We start from the raw sequence: 27,150 nt of genomic DNA on the forward strand, positions 1-27,150 counted from the left end.
GGCAGCGGGGGCAAGGCCTAAGGCCTCGGTCCCGCTGCGCTCGTTGGCCCGGGCGGCCATGTCGCGAGTTCCCCACCAGCAGGGGAATCCTGCTGAGCCGGTCCCGGTCCCCCCTGGCGGCACAGAGCACTACACGCTGTGGCGCGTCAGCCGCTAGGGGACACAAGAAAATGGTGATGTCTAGCGTTGACGCGTCACATGGTGTGGCTGTGAGCCAATGGGGAGCAATGGGGAGGGGAGGCTTCGGGAGGAGGAGAGGCTTCGGGGAGCGGGGAGGAGTGTGGAGTGAAAGCGTGAGTGCCTGTCTGTGTGTGTGTCTGAGTGCGTGCGTGCCTGTCTGTGTGTGTGTATGTGTGTGCCTGAGTGCGTGAGTGCCTGCCTCTGTCTGTGTGTGTGTGTATGAGTGCGTGAGTGCCTGCCTGTGTGTGTACGCGCGTGTGTGTGTGTATGAGTGCGTGAGTGCCTGCCTGTGTGTGTGTGTGTGTATGAGTGAGTGCCTGCCTGTGTGTGTGTGTGTGTGTGTGTATGTATGAGTGCCTGCATGTGTGTGTGTTTAATACTTACCATCAGCAGCTCCAGCCCGAGCCCGTGGAGGGAGGGGGGGGGGGAGAGTAGCGGGTCCCTCCGCTCAAGCCACGCCCCCCCTCCCTGTCAAACCTCCCACTCCCTCCCGCTCGGGCTGACTACAGACCGCATATCGCGGTCTGTGTATGTCAGCGCACCGCCTGTCTGCAGTGCGGGCGCGCTGACTCTGGGAGCGGGGCCTTAGTCTTAGGCTAAGGCCCCGCTCCCAGAGTCAGCGCACCCGCACTGCTGACAGGCGGTGCGCTGAGATACACAGACCGCGATATGCGGTCTGTAGGGAGCGGGAGGTGGGCGGGTGGTGGGCGGTTTGACAGGGAGGGGGGGCGTGGCTTGAGCGGAGGGACCCGCTACTCTCCCCCCCCTCCCTCCACGGACTCGGGCTGGAGCTGGAAAGTAAGTTTAAACACACACAGGCAGGCACTCATTCATACACACACACACACACGCGCACACACACACACACACAGGCAGGCACTCACGCACTCATACACACACACGCGCGCACACACAGGCAGGCACTCACGCACTCATACACACACACACACACAGAGGCAGGCACTCACGCACTCGGGCACACACATACACACACAGACAGGCACACACACAGAGAAAGGCACTCACCTGCTTTCACTCCACACTCCTCCCCGCTCCCCGAAGCCTCTCCTCCTCCCGAAGCCTCCCCTCCCCATTGGCTCACAGCCACACACGTCACGAGTCAAAGCTAGAAAACACCATTCTCTGGTGTCTCCAGCGGCTGACGCGCGACAGCGTGTAGTCAGCTGTGCCCCAGTGGGGACCGGGACCGGCTCGCGAGGATTCCCCTGCTGGTGGGGAACTCGCTACATTGCCGCCCGCGCCAACGAGCGCAGCGGGACCGAGGCCTAAGACCTTGAATTCTGCTACTGACTACTGAGCACACAGCAAATTCTTTGCATGGACATTATGATAATTTCACATGCACTCAAGGGTCTTAGAATTAGATTATAGTGGTTTATTTGCTCTCAGTCAACAATTCAGGAGCCAAACATTGACTTTGAGCAAATAAACCACTATTATCTAATTCTAAGAAATGTTTTGGTACTAGGAGGTGCATTTCCCTTTTTTACACCTAGAATACCACTGCTTTTTAATTTACTAATTTACAGTTCCACCTTTGAAAGAAAAAAGTATTTATTTAAAAAAGTATCTCCCCATGCCTGCTTTTACAGCACAAATATTGCTTCCAGCTTTCTAAAACTACAGGTAAAGTAGCTTTGCGCCAATGATTAATAAATGTAATTTAATCAGTACTAGTATTTTTGTGAAGTCACTTCTTTGACCACTGGTGTATTTGTGTGTGTGTCTGATATATATAAAATCAAGAGAGGGCACTCACAATATTCGGAAAGTACACTGGTCTGGGTGCTCCAAGTAAGAGGCTAGACTCTGCATACAGGAAACAAATCTGGAAACACAGGTCTTCCTAAAAAATAAAGTGCTTTAATGTAAAGTAAAGATCTACGTTTCGGTCCTTTGTATGGACCTTTGTCAAAAAATTTTGTTCTAAGTATTGTGACAAATGCCCCTCTTTTGTAGTGCTGACGTCTGTCTGGGTTCTTCCCGACACAGTCTTCTAGGTCTTCTAGTGCTACTAATCAAATGCGCTTGATTAATTGATCATCAGCAAGTGTGACCACTTCTATAAAAGCCAAAGTTTTAGCAGTTTGCTGGTCTGGAGCATTCTGGTGTGTGTTAAAACAATGCCAAGGAGGAAAGACACCAGCAATGATCTTAGAGAAGCAATTGTTGCTGCCCATCAATCTAGGAAGGGTTATAAGGCCATTTCCAAACAATTTAAAGTCCATCATTCTACAGTGAGAAAGATTATTCAAAAGTGGAAAACATTCAAGACAATTGCCAATCTTCCCAGGAGTGGACGTCCCAGCAAATTCACCCCAAGGTCAGACCGTGCAATGCTCAGAGAAATTGCAAAAAAAACAAGAGTTACATCTCAGACTCTACAGGCCTCAGTTAGCATGTTAAATGTTAAAGTTCATGACAGTACAATTAGAAAAAGACTGAACAAGTATGGTTTGTTTGGAAGGGTTGTCAGGAGAAAGCCTCTTCTCTCTAAAAAGAACATGGCAGCACGGCTTAGGTTTGCAAAGTTGCATCTGAACAAACCACAAGACTTCTGGATCAATGTCCTTTGGACAGACGAGACCAAAGTAGAGATGTTTGGCCATAATGCACAGCGCCACGTTTGGCGGAAACCAAACACAGCATATCAGCACAAACACCTCATATTAACTGTCAAGCACGGTGGTGGAGGGGTGATGATTTGGGCTTGTTTTGCAGCCACGGGACCTGGGAACCTTGCAGTCATTGAGTTGACAATGAACTCCTCTGTATAGCAAAGTATTCTAGAGTCAAATGTGAGACCATCTGTCCGGCAGCTAAAGCTTGGCTGAAATTGGGTCATGCGACAGGACAATGATCCCAAGCACACCAGCAAATCTACAACAGAATGGCTGAAAAAGAAAAGAATCAAGGTGTTGCAATGGCCCAGTCAAAGTCCAGACCTCAACCCGATTGAAATGCTGTGGCTGGACCTTAAGAGAGCTGTTCATAAACAAATACCCACAAACCTCAATGAACTGAAGCAACGTTGTAAAGAAGAGTGGGCCAAAATTCCTCCACAACGATGTGAGAGACTGATAGTCATACAGAAAACGATTACTTCAAGTTATTGCTGCCAAAGGTGGTTCTACAAGCTATTTGTCACGGGACTATAGGAGTGCTCACCACAAACCGGACTGGACCACGAGGCCGAGGTGGGGATACAGGAAAACCACCGCCCTACAGCCGCGTGAGCGGGTCCGGTAAGCAGAGTCGTGTGGATAGCCTGGTTCGGGACAGGAGAGTATAGAGTCGTAGAGGTACTTGCCAGATTCAGGGTCGGAGAGATCAAGAGTAGTCGGGGTCCAAAGCCAAGGTCGAGGAGAGGAGAAGGTAGAAGTCCGTAGGGCGAGCCGGGGTTCGAGGGTGCCAGAGATCGGGAGTCCAGATTCAAACAAGGGTCTGTAACGGAAGACAAGAGCAGACTGCGAAGTAGCTTGTAGCAAGCACAACTAGAGACTGACTATGCTCAGCAATCAGCTCTGGGCTGGTAGCACTATATACTGGTAGGAACCAATGAGAGCTCCCAGCGGTGATGTCAGATGAAGGTAGAGCGCTGATAGGCTGAGGCAGGATGCAGGACAGGTGTGGGAGGAACAAGTACATTGGCGGCAGTGGAGATGGACATAGTGGCGCGTGCGCGACGGAAGGGGCGGATTGAATCTGCCGGGAGGAAAAGCCGGAACAGTAGACGCGCGCGGGGGTCTGCCCCGACGGTGCGCATGCGCAGCAGGGGCTGCAGGGGAAGAGGAGAGGACACGAGACCGGACGCCGCGCGCCCCAACAGCGGAGGTAAGAGCCGCAGCGGGCGGCAGCATTACACTATTGAATCATAAGGTGTACTTAGTTTTCACACGGTTTCTCCATTTTCACTTTATTTTTGTTAAATAAATCATGACACGGTGTAATATGTCATGTGTTGTTGTTCATTTGAGGTTGTATTTACCTAATTTTAAGACCTGCTAAGGAACAGATGATTGTTATTATGTCCTGATATGTAAAACCATAGAATTCAAAGAGGGTGTACTTTCTTTTTCACATGACTGTATATCAGTCCGGAAAACAAGGCACGTCTAATATGAGAAAACAGGACAGGCACTCCAAGATCCAAAGGTGTATATAAACACTGTATGTATACACTGCTGCATTACCACAGCCAGAATCATATATTATTTTATAAAACGTTAGTAAAATCAAAATATATATATATATGTAACACGTGTTCCTCCCCCCCTCCCCCCCCCCCCCAACCTCACTTAGGGACCAGTGTGTGGAAATGGGCGCTTTACCTCTTTATTGGTATGGTGCTCTACCTGTTGGTTTGCAGGAGGTCTGAGTAGTCTGCTTGATGTTATGAGACATGACAGGACTGGCTCGCACAGGTTTCTGGGTTCTTCACAATGGTGTCAGCGCCTCCAGCAGTGATGGATCCCACGAAGTGTAGGTGTCAGCTCCCATCACTACACAACTACCTCCCTCCAGGCCAGGAACTGACACCTTAGCCAGAGGTATCTTGAAAGGTACTTTATTGCAGGCATTCTTCATCAGCTCTGTTAGCAGCATATCATACTCCACTCGTCCCAGGCTTTCTAGACGGTGCATTTTCTTCTCTATTGCTCTGCTCCAGGTGGTCATTAGGCTAGCCAGCCCAATATGAGCAAACTTACCCCGCCATGGGGAGACTCACAGCTCCCACCCCACTCCCTGAGGATCAGGGAGCATGCACCTCCTTCACCCTCGCCAGGGCTCAGGCAGGAACACTCTCACCCTCCTTACTCCAGGATGAGCAGGGGGCAATCACAACCTCACCCTCTCCAGGGCTGAGGGGAAGACTCCTAACTTTTAGGCTACTCCCCTAGAAACTTCTGGAAGGGGCGGGCTCATGGAATGTACCCACCTCCAAGGGTCTGTACACAGACCATGAGTGTCAGGACGTGCTCACCACAAACGAGACGGGACCGCGGTGCTGAGGTGGGATAGGATATAACGCCACCCACAGCCACGAGGGCACGTCTTGAGAGTAGAGTGGTCTGGGAGTCCGAGTCGGGGCAGGAGAGGTACGGATAGTAGAGGGTGCTGTTTGCCAAGTCCGGGGTTAGAGAGAAGGACGTAATCGTTTACCGTTTGCCGGGTTCGGGATGCCAGAGGTGCGGAGAGTCGTGTTGCCGTATGCCGAGTTCGGGATGCCAGAGGTGCGGGTAGTCGTAGAGGAAGCCGGTTCGGTACACGAGGAAGACTGCAAAACAAGACAGGACAAGACAGGACTAGGGAGGCAGAGAGTGATGAGAACAACTGGTTCTATGCTCAGCCGATGAGTTAATGAAGCTGTAGGGTATATATAGGCACGAGGGTCCAATGGCAGAGTAGCAAGGTGGGGGGGTGTGAATGGGCCAGGCTGAGGCAGGGATAGGTACAGAGAAACCCCTGGAGGAGGAACTAGACGAACAAGCACATTTGATTGAGGCATTGTAAAGAGGAGATATGCCTTTAAGAGGCTGGTGCTCCTCCATGTGGGCGCGCCCACCTGTGGCCGTACTTGTGGGCGCGTGACCGAGTACACGCCCAGGCCTGACACTAGAAGGGGAGCGCTGACGTGCGCGCGCGCGCCTAGGCAATATGGCGATCGGCTTCCTGGAGGGAGGATCGCTACGAGACGCTGGAGAGCCCGGCGGCACCACGGGTAAGTGAGGAGCACGCCGAGGACGGCGTGACTCCCAGGACCTTACAGTACCCCCCCTTCAGGGGCGACCTCCGGGCGTCCATGACATGGCTTGGAGCGATTCTTACGATGGAAAGCCTGGACGAGTCGAGGCGCGTGGAGATCCCGGTGGGGAATCCAGGATAGACTGAACCTCGTACTCCTGTTGACCTTGGATCAGAAGAGGAAGTGGAGGAGACGTGCTCTTAGAAAAGCGAGGACTCTGGAATGCTGGTTTAAGCAAAGATACATGAAAGACTGAAGGGATCTTCATCGAGGGTGGAAGGCGCAGGCGATAAGCCACAGGATTAATCCTCCTGACCACAGGAAAGGGACCGAGGAACTTGGGTGCTAGCTTCATGGTAGGAACCTTTAGTCGGATATTCCTGGAAGAAAGCCAAACCCTGTCTCCTGGGACGAATTCCGGGACCTGGCGTCGAAGGCGGTCTGCCTGGAGTTTCTGTCTCCCTTTGGCCACCTTTAAGTTCTCCTGAATCCTCGTCCATAAGTCTTTCAGCCGGGAGATGCGCTTGTCAACCGCTGGTACTCCTGAGGATAGAGGGGAGAAGGGTAAACGGGAAGGATGAAAGCCACAATTTATGAAGAAGGGAGATTCTTGAGTGGAGTCATTGCGAAGGGAGTTAAGAGCAAACTCAGCCCAAGGGAGCAGATCCACCCAATCATCCTGTGTATCGGTTATAAAACACCGAAGGTATTGTTCCAGGTTTTGGTTGGCCCTCTCCGTCTGCCCATTGGTCTGTGGATGGTATCCCGAGGAGAATTGAAGTGAAATACCCAATTTTCGGGAAAAGGCTCGCCAAAATCTTGACACAAATTGGGACCCACGATCAGAGACGATGGTTGAAGGCACTCCGTGAAGATGAAAAATCTCCTGGATGAAAACATCCGCAAGCCTGGAGGAATTTGGAAGACCCCTCAAGGGGACAAGGTGAGTCTGTTTGGAAAAACAATCAATTACCACAAGAATCGTATTCTTCCCTTTGGAGTCTGGGAGCTCTACAATGAAGTCCATAGAAATATGGTTCCAGGGACGGTCTGGAATGGGTAAGGGAAGAAGAAGGCCTGCTGGTCTGACCCGGGGTACTTTGTTGCGAGCGCAAGTGCCACACGCTTTAACAAACTCCTCCACATCCTTAGCCCTCTCTGGACACCAGAAGGTACGTTGAACAAGGTCGTTGGTTTTCCGTATCCCTGGATGTCCTGCCGATTTAGAGGAATGGCACCACTCGAGAACCCTTTTGCGGTGTTGGGGTGCCGTGTAGAGTCTTCCCTCCGGAACCTTGAGCCCCATCGGAGCCTGTGATTGCTCGGATTGAATCTTGTCCATAATATCAAAGGAGTTGGCGGACAGAATACATCTAGAGGGAATAATCGTCTCTAGCTGTTCTTCAGATTTGTCCTCTGCAAGGAACTGTCGAGACAGAGCGTTCGCCTTTAGATTTTTGGAGCCAGGAATGAAGGAGATGAGAAAATTGAATCGTGAAAAATATAGTGCCCAGCGGGCTTGTCGAGAGCTCAAACGACGTGCCCCTTCTAAGTAGAGAAGGTTCTTATGGTCTGTGAGTATGGTTATAGGTGTCTCCGTACCTTTTAAGAAGTGTCTCCACTCTTCTAATGCCAACTTGATAGCCAAAAGCTCCCGGTTCCCAACATCGTAATTCCGTTCTGCGGACGAGAATTTCTTCGAGAAGAAGACACATGGGTGTAGTCTGGCTAAGGGAGAGATCCTTTGGGATAAGACAGCCCCAGCCCCGATGTCAGAGGCATCTACCTCCAAGGTAAATGGAAGTTTAGGATCTGGGTGGGTGAGGATAGGGGCAGACACAAAAGCCTTCTTCAGAAGTTTAAATGCCCGTATGGCGGTCTAAGACCATGATGAAGGATCTGCACCCTTCTTCGTGAGAGCAGTTATGGGAGATACCGTAGAAGAAAAATTGCGAATGAAGCGGCGATAATAGTTTGCAAAACCTAGAAAGCGTTGCACGGCTTTGAGGGTGGTCGGACGGGGCCAGTCCAAAATAGCCTTAAGTTTTTCTGGATTCATATTGAATCCGGAGTCAGAGATAACGTATCCCAAAAATGCCACAGAGATGGTTCTCCCGGAGGCATAACAGCACCTGTTGAACGTGTTTGATGTGTTCTTGAGGGGATTTAGAAAAGATTAGGATGTCATCTAGGTAGACGATAAGAAATTTGTTAAGAATGTCCCGAAAAATCTCATTGACGAAATCCTGGAAAACTGCTGGTGCGTTGCACAGACCGAACGGCATGACCAGGTATTCATAGTGGCCGTTATGGGTGTTAAAAGCAGTCTTCCACTCGTCCTCCTCACATATCCTTACTAAATTGTAGGCACCTCTTAAATCCAATTTAGAAAAGATAGTAGCTCCCTGAAGACGGTCGAAGAGTTCCGGTATCAAGGGCAGTGGGTAGCGGTTCTTGCGTGTGATGTTATTCAAACCCCGGTAGTCTATGCATGGACGAAGAGAACCGTCCTTCTTTTTGACGAAAAAGAAGCCTGCTCCGACTGGAGAGGAAGACTTTCGGATGAAACCCCTCTCTAAATTCTCTGCAATGTAAGTGTTCATGGCTTTAGTCTCTGGGAGAGAGAGAGGATAGGATCGTCCTCTGGGAAGAGGTGCCCCGGGTAGTAGGTCAATAGGACAGTCGAAAGGACGGTGCGGAGGTAGAACCTCGGAACGTGCTTTGTCGAACACATCACGGAATTCCCAATAGACAGAAGGTAGGGAGTCGACCTTCTCTGGCAGGGTAGACAACCCACCAATCTTCTGGAAAATCCTGCTACATGTCTTGGCACAAGGAGCACCCCACTGGATGGATTCCCGATCCGTCCAGTCGATGCGAGGATTATGGAGTTGAAGCCAAGGAAGACCCAAAATCAGCTCAACAGAGGGAGTGTGGATAACATCGAGGGTAATGATCTCCGTATGAACGTCGACGAACTGCAGTAGGAGAGGCACCGTCTGTAGCGTGATGAATGCCGGCTGTAGAGGTCGACCGTCAATGGCCTCCAGACCTACTGGCGTCTTCTTACTGATAAATGGAATATTGTTCCGTCTAGCAAAAGTCTCATCGATGAAATTGCCTGCGGAACCGGTGTCAATGAACGCCCGTGCTTGAGTGTGAAACCCCTCTCCAGACAGTGTTACTGGCAACATTATCCTGGTGGGAAGGACGTCTTTGATGATGGGAGAAAGTGTCAGTATTCCCAATGAAACTCTCCGGGATTTCATTGGGAGTTGGCGTTTCCCGGCTTGTGGGGACACTGGGGTACTATGTGACCGGAATTGCCACAGTACATGCAGAGACCGGCATTGCGCCGGTGATGTTTCTCGGCAGCAGACAGCTTGTTACCTCCCAACTGCATTGGTTCCGGGGCGTCCCAGGAAGGGGGTGTAGGAGCCACGAACGATGGAGCAAGATGCCTTGAAACCCGTTGACGGTAACGAGAACGTTCAGTCCTCCGCTCCTGCAGACGCTGGTCCACTCGAACGCACAGACCGATCAAATCCTCTAGGTCAGTGGGACGTTCCTGCGCTGCGAGCTCATCCTTTAGGGATTCAGACAGACCTTGCCAAAACGCTGAAGATAGTGCTTCATTATTCCATCCCGTCTCAGCAGCAAGTGTGCGGAACTCCACAGCGTACCGGGCGACGGGTCGATCTCCCTGGGTTATGTGATGAAGAGAAGATGCTGCCGTTAATTGCCGTGCAGGGGTGTTGAAGACTCTTCGGAACTCCTGGACGAAGAGATCGATGTCCTGTGTGAGGGGACCTTGTTTTTCCCATATGGGAGAAGCCCATGCCAGCGCCTCGTCGATGAGAAGAGCCACGATATAGCCGACCCTGGAGACAGAAGAGACAAAACGAGAGGGCGAGAGTCGAAATTAGATGAGGCATTGGTTAAGGAAGCCCCTTCATCCTTGGGGATCCCCAGCATAGTGTTTGGGAGCAGGAATACGAGGTTCCAAAGCAAACGGAGGTGCTGGAAAGGCGGTTGCGGAGGCTGTGGAAGCCACGGGTGAAGGTTCCCGACTGAGAGCTCGGACTTGAACGGTAAGGGAATGAAGGCTTTGCTGTAACGTATCCATTCGCCTATCAGCTTGTTCCAGATAAGTCTCTAGCCTGGTGAAGAGATTTGTATGGGCATTTAAAGTACGCTCCACCTCAGCGGGGTCCATGTTTGTAGGGCTGAGCATAATGTCAGGACGTGCTCACCACAAACGAGACGGGACCGCGGTGCTGAAATGGGATAGGATATAACGCCACCCACAGCCACGAGGGCACGTCTTGAGAGTAGAGTGGTCTGGGAGTCCGGGTCGGGGCAGGAGAGGTACGGATGGTAGAGGGTGCTGTTTGCCAAGTCCGGGGCTAGAGAGAAGGAAGTAATCGTTTACCGTTTGCCGGGTTCGGGATGCCAGAGGTGCGGAGAGTCGTGTTGCCGTATCCCGAGTTCGGGATGCCAGAGGTGCGGGTAGTCGTAGAGGAAGCCGGTTCGGTACACGAGGAAGACTGCAAAACAAGACAGGACAAGACAGGACTAGGGAGGCAGAGAGTGATGAGAACAACTGGTTCTATGCTCAGCCGATGAGTTAATGAAGCTGTAGGGTATATATAGGCACGAGGGTCCAATGGCAGAGTAGCAAGGTGGGGGGGTGTGAATGGGCCAGGCTGAGGCAGGGATAGGTACAGAGAAACCCCTGGAGGAGGAACTAGACGAACGAGCACATTTGATTGAGGCATTGTAAAGAGGAGATATGCCTTTAAGAGGCTGGTGCTCCTCCATGTGGGCGCGCCCCCGTGTGGCCGTACTTGCGGGCGCTTGACCGAGTACATGCCCAGGCTTGACACTAGAAGGGGAGCGCTGACGTGCGCGCGCGCGCCTAGGCAATATGGCGATCGGCTTCCTGGAGGGAGGATCGCTACGAGACGCGGGAGAGCCCGGCGGCACCACGGGTAAGTGAGGAGCACGCCGAGGACGGCGTGACTCCCAGGACCTTACAATGAGTCACCACAGACCTTCCTTCACTTTCTTGGGAAGTAGAAGGGGGGTCAATGGCCCATAGATTAAGCTGCTAATGCCTGGATCTTAACACGACTTACATAGCAGATACACTATGTAGAGAGAAACAGGTACAGATAGACATACCCTGTAACATATATATTTTTTTAAATGCCCTGTAGCTCCATAATGATTGTCTTTACCACCTTGTACTGTGGCAAACTGAGCAGAGGGCATGACGTCACCACGCACGAGCGCTCGCTCCCTGCTCCCAGCCTGTAATGCTGCGGCCTTACCCAGCAGCAGCCAATCAGGGTGGAGGAAACTGCCCAGCCCCCAAGCAACAGCCCTGCTCTCTCCCTGTTCGGGGAAATCCTACAGATCCCTCAAGCCGGTCAGGTCACTATGTCCAGAGAGGTAATACCGGTATACACATACACGCCCCGAGAGGTAATACCGGTGTAGCCCTGGTCTCCAGCAGCTCCTTGAGACCCCCCTCCTTTGGAGCAGTGCGGTCGCGGGTACCGCCGGAGCCAGCGCCGGGCCCGATGGCTGCTTCCAAGGGTGGGGGCCGGAGCAGGGAGCAGCGCATGTTTTCCTGTCTGCGGCCGGTTGCCGGGGACGCGATCGGGCCGTTGCTACGGCCGCGGTCGCGTCGCTAGGGTCCCGGCGGCTCGCGGAGCAGGGCGCTGCCATTGTGAGTGTGGTTGCGCTTGCGCAGGAGCCCAATAGTGCGGGAGGCCCACAGATAGCTCGCGCATGCGCAGTGCGGGACTGTCAGCCCCCAGGGTGCCCTGGGGTAGAGCCACATAACACCAGGGAGCCAATAGGGCTAGAGAATGACTCTGCAAGAGGAGATAAATACATTTCGCGGGCTTGGAGCACGCAGGTCAGTCAGAGCCAGGAGCAGCCAAGGGAAGGAGGTAGGGTACAGGAGTCAGTGACTCCCTGTACTAGGCCAGCAACCCCCAAGGCCCGAGATAGCCCTGACTCACCCATTAGAGTGAGTGTTGCCAAGGACAGCCCTCAGGTTAGGGACCCTGTCACTTACATTAGTTGGAGCTGGGGAGCTGTAGGGGAAGGAAGGGTGTAGGGATCGAGTGAAACTCCCGCACCGCCTAAGGTCCCCTATATCCCAGGTAGGCCCCAACTCACTCTCAGGCTAGTGGGTAATTGACCAGGGACGGCCCTAGGTTAGGGACGCTGCCCGAAGTGTCGTGAGGTGCCTTATTGTCCGGTCACAGCGGTCAGTGCTGTGAGGGCGGACAAGAGTGTTTAGTTGCAGTGCATTGCCCCAGGCGCTGCTAGAAATCAGTTAGAGTGAGGACTGGGAAGAGCTAGGGGAACGGAGCAGGCCATTAACCCCTTAGGTCCCAGAGAGGTCCTCACTCCCCAGTTTAGGGTGCTACAGGGTCAGGCCCTAGGTTAGGGATCCTGTCACAGTAGCGCTCGAGTTAGATAGGGACACAGCGGATGCTGCGGTTCCCTTGAAGAGGTTCGGGCTCAGTCGGGGCCCACAGAGACTATCTCCAGGGTGGGATCGCCCCTGGGGTCCGTGTGCAAGGAACCAGCTTGGGATCAGATGGAATTACCGAGCGACAGATCCTTTGCGAAGCCGTTGCTGATCCGAGCACTGGAGTGTTCGGGGAGGTACTTTAAAGCCACAAGTGCACCAACTGGCCATTAGCTTTAATAGTGACTGCGCAGTCACCCATATCCTCTCTCTGCAAGAGTGCGGGACATTGGGTGGGGATCATATGGACACGGGGTGGGATCATCCTGTGTTGGGGAAGCGTCCTGCGTGACGCCGTAGTCAGTGTCTCCTCTAGAGAGGGACACGTATATATGTTACAGTATGTTGACAGTTGCATGTGTGGTATGCTGTTTCCTAAGTAAACGTTATTGGTTATCATACTTAAGGTGTGCGAGTATTTGTATGTGTCCTGCGAGGAACAATTCCTGCTCTGCTAGGAACCATCGCAGGTGGAGGCGCTGCACCGAGTACAAGGTTACTCCTAAAATAATTGCCCCAGGTTCCCAGTGGCGGAAGCTCAGCCCTCCTGTGAGCCAAGCAGGTAAAGCACCACACCTGGTAACACTGTATGTTCTCCGCACCCACACTATATCTGTGATTGGGTGGGGGAATACCCGTTACACCGGTATACACATTCACGCCCAGAGAGGTAATACCGCTATACACATACACGCCCAGAGAGGTAATACCGGTATACACATACACGCCCAGAGAGGTAATACCGGTATACACATACACGCCCAGAGAGGTAATACCGGTATACACATACACGCCCAGAGAGGTAATACCGGTATACACATACACGCCCAGAGAGGTAATTCCGGTATACACATACACGTCCAGAGAGGTAATACCGGTATACACATACACGCCCAGAGAGGTAATACCGGTATACACATACACGCCCAGTGAGGTAATACCGGTATCCACATACACGCCCAGAGAGGTAATATCGGTATACACATACACGCTGTAACAGGGGACTTATCCCTGTTCACAAATGTGCCTCTAATCCAGCAGTGTGGTGGTTAACTGCTGGTAGGCAATTAACTAACACCACCTGCCTGATTTAGATGGCTTAGAAAAGCCTGTCTTTTGAGACAGGAAGTGAGACTCCTTAGCTCACGTGTGAGCTGAACAAGGAAACAGAGCAGAGGTTCTTGAGTCTCCCAGGAGAGACTGACCAAGAGAACACAGATCTCTGGAGCTGACAAATAAGACTTCTAAACCTGGATGCTGATAATCTGGAGAAAAGGCAGCAACCCTGGAAACAGATAAGACTGTATTTTCCATTGACTGTTGTCTATATATATATATATATCTATATGACTTGGGCTAATGAATAGCCTGGGTAGCCACCCAGTTAAAAGGGGCTGGAATAGAAGGATAGATATATGCCAAAGTGGAGATAGGTTTTCTTTGTTTGGCTCACTATTTCGCTTATGTTGATTGATTTGCTGTGTTTTAAGCGACAGGCACAATAAAGCCTTGTTATGATTTCACCTTACAGCAGTCTCCATTGTGTACCTCTGCACATGTCCTCCTACACACGCCCAGAGAGGTAATACCGCTATACACATACATGCCCAGAGAGGTTGCTTCTAATGTCCTATGGAGTGTCCGTGAGTATCCATAAAATTATCCCAAGTCAAGGGGTTAATAGACGGAACAGACCATCTAAAATACTAAAGCTGTATAAATACTAAACATAGCCCGGTGTTGTGTGTTGTACATAAAGTAGCTCAGTCACCTGATGTCTTGATAAAGCTCTCCGGTGTAGCGAGGGGTGGGTTGAGCGTTCAATAGGGAATTTTCAGCTAATGTGTAGCCTCTCACCGCTTTGCATATCCACGGTTGTGTCTGTGAACTCCCTTCGTCCCACTCCCTCGCTCCGTCTGGCGTGATCCGATCGGTGCTAGCACCACACTGGCTACTACTATGAAACAACAGATGCAGGTTAGTGAAGTATACTCACAACCCGTTGTCTGTCTGTTCTGATGGCGTACGACCGTCCTGGTAGATGGAGATGATAGGTGAATGAAAGGTAGAGTAGAAGCACTGCAAATATCTACATAGTATATATATAGTATGGATACACTACATCCACTGGGTATAAATGTGGACTAGGAGCTTACACATCTATATATATAAGTCTCAAATAATGTTTGTGTGTGTATGTCTGCTGGACAGCTCATTGGCCTGCGGGCTAGGCAGGGAGGAGCCAGGCAGGGAGAAGAGACACACACGCACACTCTTCTCACACCGTGACCGCGTGCGCCACACACACACACACTCACCCCCCCACCTCCCGGTGGCCGTCACTCTCCCCCGTCAGCCGGACCACAGCTCACCTTCCCCCCTCCTGGTGGCCGTCACTCTCCCCCATCAGCCGGACCGCAGCTCACCTTCCCCCCTCCTTGTGGCCGTCACTCTCCCCCGTCAGCCGGACCGCAGCTCAACTTCCCCCCTCCTGGTGGCCGTCACTCTCCCCCGTCAGCCGGACCGCAGCTCAACTTCCCCCCTCCTGGTGGCCGTCACTCTCCCCCGTCAGCCGGACCGCAGCTCAACTTCCCCCCTCCTGGTGGCCATCACTCTCCCCCGTCAGCCGGACCGCAGCTCACCTTCCCCCCTCCTGGTAGCCGTCACTCTCCCCCCTCAGCCGGACAGGCCCCGCACCTTCCCTGCTGCAAGCTTCCCGGTGGCTCGCACTCACAGGTGCAGAGAGGGGGCGCATGCGCAGCGCTCCCCGGACGGGAGGAGGGAGAGCAGAGACGGGCTAGGCGCACAACAATCGGAGGAGCGCGGGAGAGAGGAGCGGTGCTGTGAGTCCTGGCAGAGGGGAGGGGGCTTTGTGGTCCGTACCTTCGGAAGAATACAGGGGAGGGGGCTTTGTGGTCCTGTAACAGGGGAGGGGGCTTTGTGTGTGTGTAGGGGGAGGGGGGGAGTGGGGGACACAGTGTGTGGGGGGAGGGGCGGAGGGGGGGACACAGTGTGTGTGGGGGGACGGACAGTGTGGGGGGGGGACGGACAGTGTGGGGGGGGGACGGACAGTGTGGGGGGGGACGGAGCTGCGCGGGGGGGGGAACACAAACAGAGAGGGGGAGCGGAGAAACAGACAGGGGGAGTGGAGAGAGAGGGGGGAGCGGGAAATTGTACTCCCGGGCAACGCCGGGTCTCTCAGCTAGTTTTCTCCTTAGAGGTTCCTAGCTTCATGATGTTTGTTCCCTTTTTTTCAATAAATTAGTCGTTTTTTGTTAGAGCTGCGTGTGGTTCTCTACTTACCTCAGTGCACCGCTTCTTCGTTTGGCTGTTCCGGTACCTTTGCTGGTTGCACGTGGATTCCAGGACACACATCACTGCAGACATTCACTCAACGGTGCTTCACCTTTATCTCTTTGGCTACACCGGATCAAGCAGCGTGACAGCAGGTATTATCATTGGCAGAGGGGACGGTGGGTGACTTAGCGTCAGCCTGGCTGTTCTCTGGATGGTCGGCGACTCTTAGCGTCACCTCACCTTACCCCTCCCCCCAGCCTGCTCCACTGGGTCCGCTTAATCCGCTTGTTTAGAGTGATAGTTATATGCTGCAGATGTGTGCCATTATGTTCTAAGAATAAGACATTCTATGCTTTGGCCCTTGAGCACTGGCAGCAGAATTCTTCTGTGTTCCCTCTGTTACTCCATGTCGTAATTTGGCACATGTCCATCTAAATTTGGACATGCAATTTTTATCTCTGCTACTCACCATTAAGGTTGTGCTGTGTGTTTTTTTATTGTCCCCTTATTCAGACAGATTACCACACGGATATTATTATGTTAGCAATATTGGTTATATATTATTAGTTAATTCTCTATTCTCTATATCAGTATGATACTATAGTGTTGTGTTGTTCAGTTAATTTTTCCATCAATAAGTACTACATTGGTACATTATATTAAGAATTGTGGATATGTACACACTGGTACAGTAGCTTAGGATGGAATATTATAAGTACTGAGAGAATTATCTATGCCTAGTTTAAGTAATGTTGTTATATATAATACATGATGCTATCACTTGGGCTGAGATTAAGGTGACCAAATTTACAAAAGTAAAAACCGGGACACATTAAAAATTTTTTTATAAAACAAATGATATCACCAACTGCGCCCCTTCTCCTTTATGTCTCTCTACCCCGCTCTGTCCCCCCTTCTCTCACACACATCCCTTTCTCTCTCCCTCCCCCCATATCCCTCTATTCTCGTTCTCCCCACCCCTACATTCTCATTCCACCCTTCCCTGTCTCTCTCTCTCTCCCCCCATTCTCTCTCCCCCTCCCCCCCATTCTCTCTCTCTCTCCCCCCCATTCTCTCTTTCTCCCCCCATTCTCTCTCCCCCCTCTCTCCCCCCTTTCTTTCTCCCCCCACATTCTCTCTCTCTCCCAATTCTCTCTCCCCCATTCTCTCCCTCTCTCCCCCATTCCCTCCCTCTCCTTTCCCCTCCCTCTCTCCCTCTCATTCTGTGTCTCTCCTCCATTTTCTGTCTCTCCCCCCCCCCCCATTCTCTGTCTCTTTCTCACCCCGCCAATTCTCTGTGTGTCTCTCTCTCCCCCATTCTCTGTGCCTTTCCCACCCATTCTCTGTCTCTCTGTCCCCCACCCCATTCTGTGTGTCTCTCTCTCCCCCATTCTCTGTCTGTCTCTCTCTCTCTCTCCTCCACCCCATTCTGTGTGTCTCTCTCTCCCCCATTCTTTGTCTCTCTCCCCCCCCCATTCTCTGTCTCTCCCCCCCCATTCTCTGTCTCTCTCCTCTCCATTCTGTCTCTCTCTCTCCTCCATTTTCTGTCTCTCTCCCCTCCATTCTCTGTCTCTCTCCCCTCCATTCTCTGTGTCTCCCCCCCCATTCTGTCTCTCTCCCCCATTCTTTGTGTCTCTCTCTCTCTCCCCCCCCCCCCCCACTCTGTGGCCCTCTTCCCATGCTGTGCCCCTCTCCACATGCTATGCCTGTGCCTCTCTCTGTGTCTCTCCCCAAGCTGTGCCTGTGCCTCTCTCTGTGTCTCTCCCCATGCTGTGCCTGTGCCTCTCCCCATGCTTTGCCTGTGTGTGTGTCTCTCCCCATGCTGTGCCTGTGACTCTCTCTGTGTCTCTCCCCATGCTGTGTCTGTGCCTCTCCCCATGCTTTGTCTGTGTTCTCTCTGTGTCTCTCCCCAAGCTGTGCCTGTGCCTCTCTCTGTGTCTCTCCCCATGCTGTGCCTGTGCCTCTCTCTGTGTCTCTCCCCATGCTGTGCCTGTGCCTCTCTCTGTGTCTCTCCCCATGCTGTGCCTGTGCCTCTCCCCATGCTGTGTCTGTGTTCTCTCTGTGTCTCTCCCCAAGCTGTGCATGTGCCTCTCTCTGTCTCTCCCCATGCTGTGCCTGTGCCTCTCTCTGTGTCTCTCCCCATGCTGTGCCTGTGCCTCTCTCTGTGTCTCTCCCCATGCTGTGCCTGTGCCTCTCCCCATGCTGTGTCTGTGTTCTCTATGTGTCTCTCCCCAAGCTGTGCATGTGCCTCTCTCTGTCTCTCCCCATGCTGTGCCTGTGCCTCTCTCTGTGTCTCTCCCCATGCTGTGCCTGTGCCTCTCTCTGTGTCTCTCCCCATGCTGTGCCTGTGACTCTCTCTGTGTCTCTCCCCATGCTGTGCCTGTGCCTCTCCCCATGCTGTGCCTGTGTTCTCTCTGTGTCTCTCCCCATGCTGTGCCTGTGCCTCTCTCTGTGTCTCTCCCCATGCTGTGCCTGTGCCTGTCTCTGTGTCTCTCCCCATGCTGTGCCTGTGCCTCTCTCTGTCTCTCCCCATGCTGTGCCTGTGCCTCTCCCCATGCTGTGCCTCTCTCTGTGTCTCTCCCCATGCTGTGCCTGTGCCTCTCTCTGTGTCTCTCCCCATGCTGCGCCTGTGTCTCTCCCCATGCTTTGCCTGTGTGTGTCTCTCTCTGTGCCTCTCCCCATGCTTTGCCTGTGTGTGTCTCTCTCTGTGTCTCTCCCCATGCTGTGCCTGTGCCTCTCTCTGTGTCTCTCCCCATGCTGTGCCTGTGCCTCTCCCCATGCTTTGCCTGTGTGTGTCTCTCTCTCTGCCTCTCCCCATGCTGTGTCTGTGTGTCTCTCTGTGCCTCTCCCCATGCTTTGCCTGTGTGTGTCTCTCTCTCTGCCTCTCCCCATGCTGTGCCTGTGCCTCTCTCTGTGTCTCTCCCCATGCTGTGCCTGTGCCTCTCCCCATGCTTTGCCTGTGTGTGTCTCTCTCTGTGTCTCTCCCCATGCTGTGCCTGTGCCTCTCCCCATGCTGTGCCTGTGTTCTCTCTGTGGCCCTCTTCCCATGCTGTGCCCCTCTCCCCATGCTGTGCCTGTGCCTCTCTCCGTGTCTCTCCCCAAGCTGTGCCTGTGCCTCTCTCTGTGTCTCTCCCCATGCTGTGCCTGTGCCTCTCTCTGTGTCTCTCCCCGAGCTTTGCCTGTGTGTGTCTCTCTCTCTGCCTCTCCCCATGCTGTGCCTGTGCGTGTCTCTCTCTCTCTGTCTCTCCCCATGCTGTGCCTGTGTGTGTCTCTCTCTCTGCCTCTCCTCATGCTGTGCCTGTGTGTCTCTCTCTCTGCCTCTCCTCATGCTGTGCCTGTGTGTGTCTCTCTCTCTGCCTCTCCCCATGCTGTGCCTGTGCCTCTCTCTGTGCCTCTCCCCATGCTTTGCCTGTGTGTGTCTCTCTCTCTGCCTCTCCCCATGCTGTGCCTGTGTTCTCTCTGTGGCCCTCTTCCCATGCTGTGCCCCTCTCCCCCTGCTGTGCCTGTGCCTCTCTCTGTGTCTCTCCCCAAGCTGTGCCTGTGCCTCTCTCTGTCTCTCCCCATGCTGTGCCTGTGCCTCTCTCTGTGTCTCTCCCCAAGCTTTGCCTGTGTGTGTCTCTCTCTCTGCCTCTCCCCATGCTGTGCCTGTGCCTCTCTCTGTGCCTCTCCCCATGCTTTGCCTGTGTGTATCTCTCTCTCTGCCTCTCCCCATGCTGTGCCTGTGTTCTCTCTGTGGCCCTCTTCCCATGCTGTGCCCCTCTCCCCCTGCTGTGCCTGTGTCTCTCTCTGTGTCTCTCCCCAAGCTGTGCCTGTGCCTCTCTCTGTCTCTCCCCATGCTGTGCCTGTGCCTCTCTCTGTGTCTCTCCCCATGCTTTGCCTGTGTGTATCTCTCTCTCTGCCTCTCCCCATGCTGTGCCGGTGCCTCTCTCTGTGGCCCTCTTCCCATGCTGTGCCTGTGTGTGTCTCTCTCTCTGCCTCTCCCCATGCTGTGCCTGTGTTCTCTCTGTGGCCCTCTCCCATGCTGTGCCTGTGTGTGTCTCTCTCTCTGCCTCTCCCCATGCTGTGCCTGTGTTCTCTCTGTGCCCCTCTCCACATGCTGTGCCTGTGCCTCTCTCTGTGTCTCTCCCCAAGCTGTGCCTGTGCCTCTCTCTGTGTCTCTCCCCATGCTGTGCCTGTGCCTCTCTCTGTGTCTCTCCCCAAGCTGTGCCTGTGTCTCTCTCTCTGCCTCTCCCCATGCTGTGCCTGTGCCTCTCCCCATGCTGTGCCTGTGTCTCTCTCTCTGCCTCTCCCCATGCTGTGCCTGTGTTCTCTCTGTGTCTCTCCCCGTGCTGTGCCTGTGCCTCTCTCTGTGTCTCTTCCCCCCTCTCCCATTGTGTGAGTGTGTGTGTCTATGTCCCCCATTCTGGACCATACCTGCATGGGTGGGGGAAGCCATCTTGAGCCCTGGCAGCAGACACCAGAAGTTCTCACTGACACGTCCGGGTCTCACTGCTGGGGCTCCGCAGCTCAGACCCGGCCCCTGCTCTCCTCCATGCATTGTCTGCTCTCTGCTGCCCCCCCTGCTCTGATGGTGAAAAGTGGGACAGCCACAAAAAAACGGAACATTTTACAGCATGCAGGGCAGCCGGGACAGAGGTTAAAAAAACGGGACTGTCCCGGCTAAACCGGGACACCTGGTCACCCTAGCTGAGATACACATATGTGCTTAAATTGTACCTTTTAGTATGGAGATCCAATCACTAACAGACTTATATTAGAGACTTCACTCTACATACAGTAGGCATCATTGGGGTTTGCCCCAGGAGATATAGTCCTTGATTAATATGACATTCTATTATATTATGCGTGTGTATGTATATGTGCATGAATACATATGTGTGTGTGTGTATATGTATATATACATATATATCTATACTATATTTCTAAGTTTGTTATTCCATTTGTTTGTTTGTTTGTATGTCCGAATCATCGAAATCTCACAAACGGCACCACGTAGCACAACAAAACTTTTACTGGACATTGTGCTGCGGATTTGTAGGTCAACGCAACTATTTTGAGTTTCCAATATGACTCACCTCCCAAATTATGTACATTCTTAGTTTCCATCAGTTGTCCTGCAAAAATGTTAGAACAGGGTCGGGGTGTGTGGCTACTAAGGGAGGGGGCGTGTCCTTGGCTGGATCGGGGCTGTGTGTGTGTGTGAGTGTCTCTGTGTGTGTGTGATGTGAGATGTGCCAGCAGGGGGGGGGGGGAGGGGTGCCGGCAGCAGGGGGAGAGGGGGGGGGAGGGGAGAGATGCCGGCAGCAGGGGGGAAGGGGGGTGGGGAGATGTGCCGGCAGCAGCGGGAGATGCGGGAGCAGAACGGTCAAAGGTGCCGGCAGCTCCCCAGGGACTACTGTGAGGATTCGGGGTACAAAAGCTAGTATATATATATTTTTATTCTATTGTGCTTATCATAGGCAGTCTTGGATTTATCATTGGGATAATATACTATAGGATATTTATCTGATGCATTTGCTTTGATTCAATAGTTTTTTTGTATTTCTTTTAAATGTTAAGTTTTGTGTAAATATGTTTTTGTTCATATTTGTATAATGTTGTGATTATGTAGATTTATGTGATTTGATTGTGTTGCTTTATTCAGATTTGTATACTTTATCTGCAATAATATTCTAACTGGGTTTTAACATGCCTGAGACTTCATTAGTCTTTGTGTGCAGATTAACGTGTTTATATACATGGGAAATTAGCAACATTGTCAGCAATTCTATGTTAGTGGTTTAATTTGAGATTATTTGTTACGTTTTCTTGGGATGGGTTACTCTCAGTTTGTCACGGTTATACCTATTGGACGGCTCCTGCGTACCTGGTGTTGGACATCAGCCTGATTAGGGGCGGAGGGAGTGGACCCCGTGCAAGCTGAGAGGAGTCTCTTTAAAGAATTTTATCCGAACAGTACAGTTACTCTTTGATAAAGTGCAGCAGAGGCAGGAAACGCGTCAGAGGACTCACCTGTATGTTCGTTTTTTGGTTATATGCCTATTAAGTAGTTGAACTTTTTACCCGCCTCCAGTCCAGCCTTTTTTTGCAGTGCTCCTACTCTACCTTTCATTCACCTATCATATTTTTTTTACTGGACAGAGTCCAAATACAGGACAGTCGGCACCCCTACTACAGCCGGTTCAGTAGTGGACACCTGGCACCCCTATGATAATGTGCCAGTTGTACAAGCATCTGCTTACTGTGGAGACATTATTATTAAACATGTTCAGAAGTTATTTCAAAATACTTATAGTGGTTTGAATAGGACCTACTTTACATGCCACTGTGCTGAGATCACGTTTCATCTGGGTTTAATTATGAATATTTAAACAGTAATGAATGTGGCCTGTGTACTTATTAGCCCCAGTTTGATTCAAAATGGCTGCCTGTGTTTACTTCCTCCTTGTGGAAAAATGTCAGTGTTGTTAGTTGTAAATAAAGTTAAATTAAAAAAAATGGCGCGTGTGGGGGCTTTGAGGCAACCTCTGAGACGCGGAGGAACTGCCGAAGTGGGCGTGGTCAGGTTTCGGGCATCGTCTGTGAGTGGAAGCGCGAAGTGTTGTAAATGGGCGTGGGGTGAGTGTGCCGTGTCATAGCCCCGCCCCTCACTATAAATAGTGGGAATGCTGCAATTACCGGGCAGTTGCAGGCACTGAGCAGGGAGGGGGTGGGTGTCTGTCACTGCTGGTCGGATACCCGGAAGTGTCAGTGCTCAGCATGGGCTCCAGGGCCTCTACCCTGCTGAGGGACGAGGAGATAGAAGAGATCAAGAAGGAGACTGGATGTAAGTGATGGGGGAGGCGGCTCTGCAGGAGACTAGGCCGACATTTAACCCCCTCTGCTACCGAAAGGGCCTGCAGCTGGGGCTCAAACAACTACAATTGCATGATCCAGGCTGTAGAATCCTATAAGATTTCAATGGTCCTTAGTGGCGCTCTCCATTCATTCTCAGATATGGGCAGTAAGGCTGTGCTTATAGTGACGGCGACGCTGATGTCACACTGTTGTCGCTGGAAAAATCAAATTGCAGTGGCTTCAATACACTTGTTTTGAAGTGATGTCGCCGGCACTATAAGCGCAGCCTCAGTTTGCTTTGTTCATAATTCTCCAGCTATATGCTGCTGGGTCATGGATTGGCACGCAGTGTTGTGACCGGTAATGTCCATCGTGATTTTCTGCAATGAATGCTGTATTTTGGGTAGGAAGTGCTGTTTGATGTGTGGCCTTTCACTCTGTGGATGGATAAATGCAATAAGGCACTCGTGACTCCATACTTGATGATCACAGTGACTTATTCTTATCCTAACTTTTCTTATTACCAGATTTTAAACACTGTCCCAAGGGGATCCATACCATGCAGAATTCACGAGATCTCTGTAGAAATGACAGGAGAAATTCCTGTTCTTGATAAACACATGTTTAAACCAGAGCAAAGCGGTATCAGATGGGAGCATGTAGTTCAGGGGTGGACAACTTCAATCTTCAAGGGCCACCACCAGGTATTGGGGATATCCCTGCTTCAGCACAGTTGACTGTCAGTGGCTGTCAGAATGATTGAGCCACCTGTGCTGAAGCAGGGATATTGTTAAAACCTGACTAGTTGGGGACCCTTGAGGGCTGGAGTTGGCCACCCTGGCCTAACAGGTGTTGCATCTCCTTGACCTGATTATAAGCAGTAACACTACATTTTTAAGGCTTGTACACCACTGCTTTGTACTTCTGGCAGTGACTGGGTTATTGAAGGCAGATGGGATCAGTGCTAAGTGTAGCATGTAACATGTTTTCAGTAGGCAGTCAGTGTCTGGGAAGGAGACTGGTTCCTGTACTCAAGTGACTTTCACAGTCTGACCTTAACCTGCCTGGTGTACAGAGCATTTTCCGATAAGAGGGATGCAGTGTCATGCCTTTTGATTTCTTGCCAGCTGGTTTAGCTGTACATAGCTCAGTCCTTGAGGTCCGCAGGAGGATACAAAGCCACTGGTTTATCAGACCTCTAGGACTGAGCTATTTGCAGCTAGCTGACATGGCCCATAACATGGATAAAGGTCTAGGCACGAGTGTTTGGGGAATAGGAGTTGTTCAACCCCTTCCCAGTCACAATTGCCAGCAATGCGTTGCATACACATACAATAAATAAAGTCATTGTAGCCCTAGTTATAAGTTTCTTGGTAAATGTTAATGCCATTCCTAATGTTATCATCCGGTTCAGATCTTATGAGACCTTGAATCAAAGAGACTGTTTTCACAGATGTTACTGCACATCTCTGCATGTAGTGTGTATATATATACTGTACTGTTTTGAACATCGGTCTGTATACCTTCACACCCTTGCTGCCAGATGGAGGTACAAAGAGATGCGCTGACGGTTTCTTTGGCTGTGCAGGGGTTAATGTAACACTTGTTATCACAACCTTATTGTTTAAGCATGCTTATGACACCTCCTTAAGTGCACCATAAAAAGAAGTGCATATGAGTTTAATCTTTACCCCCCTGTGTGTGGCAATCCTGGCTGCGTTACTGACATAGTTGCAGAATCTCTCCCCCCCCCCCCACACTTATAAGATTTCCTCTTGCGATCTTATCGTTTGCGAACATAGATCAAATTAGACTGTTGGCGCCAGGCTACACATGCAATGCTGAATAAATAAATTGCGGGTGTCCCTGGCAGGGAAGGGGTTCAGTTTTGTACCTGTTTTTGTTTAACGATGCAGAGGATTGGAAAGGGTGTGGAGATGTTTTATATCAGATCCGATTTCTGCGTGGCCCAGTGTCACACTGACTCTTTCCCGTGTTTTTGTCCCCGTGTAGTTTCTCACAGCCAGATAACACGTCTGTACAGTCGCTTCACCAGCCTGGACAAAGGGGAAAATGGGACTTTAAGGTGAGTGATTTCAGACGACCATCACATGTAAGGCTGCGGACATAGTGCAGGCGACGGTGCGTGCGGCACGAACAAATTCATGCAGGTGCACCAGTCCGGCCCTGCGGCACGCCATGGCGCAGCAGATTTTGGCGGAGACAATTTTTTTTATTATTCGCGTCACATGAGCGTTTGAGCCAATGAGGGTGAACCAGCCTGGTGATGTCACGACCACGCCCCCACGTCGCGAACGTCATCGGAGTCCACAGATCGCTTAGGCGACATGCGCGCGCTTGTACTCTGTCGTGCACGTACTATGGCTGCAGCCTTGGATGCTTCATTAGGCTGCGCTTATAGTGCCGGCGACGTCGCGGCAAAACAAATGTATTGCCGCCGTCACGTGCGCTTATAGTCGAAGCGAGACGCCGGCTTGGAAGCCAAGTCAATTTGATTTTTCCAGCGACCGCAGTGTGACGTTGCCGGCACTATAAGCGCGGCCTTACAATGCGGCTCTGGCAGAGGGCTGCTGTCCTTCACACAAGGTCAGGTGTTGTGACCTGGGCAAATCATCCAGATGGTTCCGAACTCCATACACCAAAGCCTCCCGTTCTGCTTTGGCGTCACGAAATCTGGTTTACCTCAAACGGCTGCTTAGTAAAGCTCTGCTGTTCGTCCCCTGAAGAGTATCGGCAACACAAATGTTTGCACTTCTGTTTATATTCGGCATTACATAAATCTGCTTCCTGCACCTTGCATCACTGCTTTGGCAATGTTTCTTTCCCCTCTGGCATGGAAAGGGTTAATGATCGGTAGCCTTAACAGAAACTTTTCCACAAGCGTTAAAAACCAGAGCAGCTGGACTGCTTCAGTCTGGTTTCATTCCAGTTTCTGTCCTTACCCTGTTAAGAGTTGAAGATTAAACTCCTAAACGAGCATATCATTTATTTTTAGGTGTAATTAGTGCGGCTGTCTTTTTAACCCCTTTGCACCCTGCCTCTGATTTCACCATAGCCGCTCCGACCCAGGTAGGGGATTGAGGTGCTGGTGAGCTATAGCTGTATTTTTATATAAAAGTACAGGCTATCATTTTTGTGCGTTTTTTTTGTATAATTTTACTATTATTTTTCAGAAGTATTAACCTCCATTTATGACGCCAACATAACACTTTGAGGATGTTTTTGTTTTTTTAAATGTAAAATTACACACTGATCTTAAAACAACAAACATACAAATTGTATGGATGTTACATGGTTAAGTACAATATAGAGCAGGAGTGGCCAACTCCAGTCTTCAAGGGCCACCAACGGGTCAGGTTTTCAGGATTTCCCTGCCTTTTGGGGCCTTTAAGGACTAGAGTTGGCTACCCCTGCTCTATACAGTATTGTGCTGTTGCTGAATGCAGCTTCCATATGCAAGAATAGCTGCCCTTCTCAACTCTCCCCTAAAACTAAGGCTGCACTTATACTAAGGGCTACAGCGACGCGCCCGCGTGACGTTCACCGTCGCAATAGCGATTCCTGCACTCTGGTGCGGGCGACCAGGGGCGTGGCCGCGAGCGGTTCGCCCTCATTGGCTGAACCGCTCACGTGCCGCTGACATCATGCGGCGATCGCCGAAAAAGGCAAAATCCTTTGACTACCGGCGATTGCGACCTCCCCGTCCCTCTGCAGCGCTGTCATGGTCGGGCCCACTATGGGCACCCGCGACCGACTGCATGTACTTGCTACGGGATGTGCGCCGTCGCCAGTACTGTAAGCGCAGCCTAATGCTGCATGTGGTCTTCCTGTAGGGAATTGTTTTTGAACAATACAACACAAACCATGTTTACATTTTTCCCCCACAGACTCCAAACAGCTCTATTCAGCTGTCCCATGTTAATGAACTGGACACAGGGACACAGGGAAGCTCATTGTGTCTGTGTACACTTTGCAAGTGTTCAGTGTTCTTTGGGGTGTTCAGTAATCGACGTTTAGGCATACACTGAAGTTTTATCCCTGACGTGCATGTAATACAAGGGCAGGCTGGCGGGAACTCCTGGGGAAGGGAGGAAGCAGTAAGTGAAGCTGCTAATTAGTGTTGGTGATCAGTCCTGTTACTAACAGTTTGCAGATATAATGTAAAGATGCAGACATAGTAACCCTATTAGGGATAGGATAATAGAAGCGGGGCTAGCTTGCTGTATCCCAACCACCTGGCGTTATACGGGACTAGAGCACCTCGAAGCAGATCCCAAATCGGACATCCCGTTAAAGGCTGCATATGGCCACTATTCTGCAATGCTTTCTTATACATGTTGGACTAGTTCTGATCTGTATGAACTCTCTGTGCTTTTAAAGGGCAATTAAATGGTTTAAAATATTGTTTTGACCTTTGATCAGTAATGCCACAAAGTCTTATTTGTGGTTCACAAGATACAAATGCATATGGATCATCTGGACTCAAGCAGAACAGCTA

The 27,150-nt window shown here is 51.4% G+C and overlaps 2 protein-coding genes across 8 annotated transcripts in view; one reads left to right on the plus strand and one right to left on the minus strand.

Annotated features, from left to right (window-relative positions):
- Positions 1–22,252, minus strand: part of EXD1 (exonuclease 3'-5' domain containing 1) — a 44,358-nt gene extending 22,106 nt beyond the window's left edge. Inside the window, exons 1-3 of one of the 4 annotated variants that reach the window (XM_075613441.1) lie at positions 22,109–22,252; positions 14,269–14,454; positions 1,961–2,047 (exon numbers count right to left, since the gene is read on the minus strand). The gene's annotated coding sequence lies outside the window, so the exon portion shown is untranslated. Of the gene's footprint in view, positions 1–1,960; positions 2,048–14,268; positions 14,455–15,800; positions 15,897–22,108 lie in introns of those variants that run through there. The other 3 variants (XM_075613443.1, XM_075613444.1, XM_075613442.1) reach the window with 3 other exon arrangements.
- A 203-nt stretch (positions 22,253–22,455) lies between these two features.
- Positions 22,456–27,150, plus strand: part of CHP1 (calcineurin like EF-hand protein 1) — a 34,030-nt gene continuing 29,335 nt past the window's right edge. For all 4 annotated transcript variants that reach the window (XM_075613449.1, XM_075613447.1, XM_075613451.1 and 1 more), the window contains exons 1-2: positions 22,456–22,620; positions 24,645–24,717. In XM_075613449.1, coding sequence (XP_075469564.1) covers positions 22,554–22,620; positions 24,645–24,717 — 140 coding nt within the window. In that variant the 5' untranslated portion in view covers positions 22,456–22,553. The remainder of the gene's footprint in view (positions 22,621–24,644; positions 24,718–27,150) is intronic.

The sequence above is a fragment of the Ascaphus truei genome, chromosome 9, assembly GCF_040206685.1.
Source record: "Ascaphus truei isolate aAscTru1 chromosome 9, aAscTru1.hap1, whole genome shotgun sequence".
Taxonomy (NCBI): domain Eukaryota; kingdom Metazoa; phylum Chordata; class Amphibia; order Anura; family Ascaphidae; genus Ascaphus; species Ascaphus truei.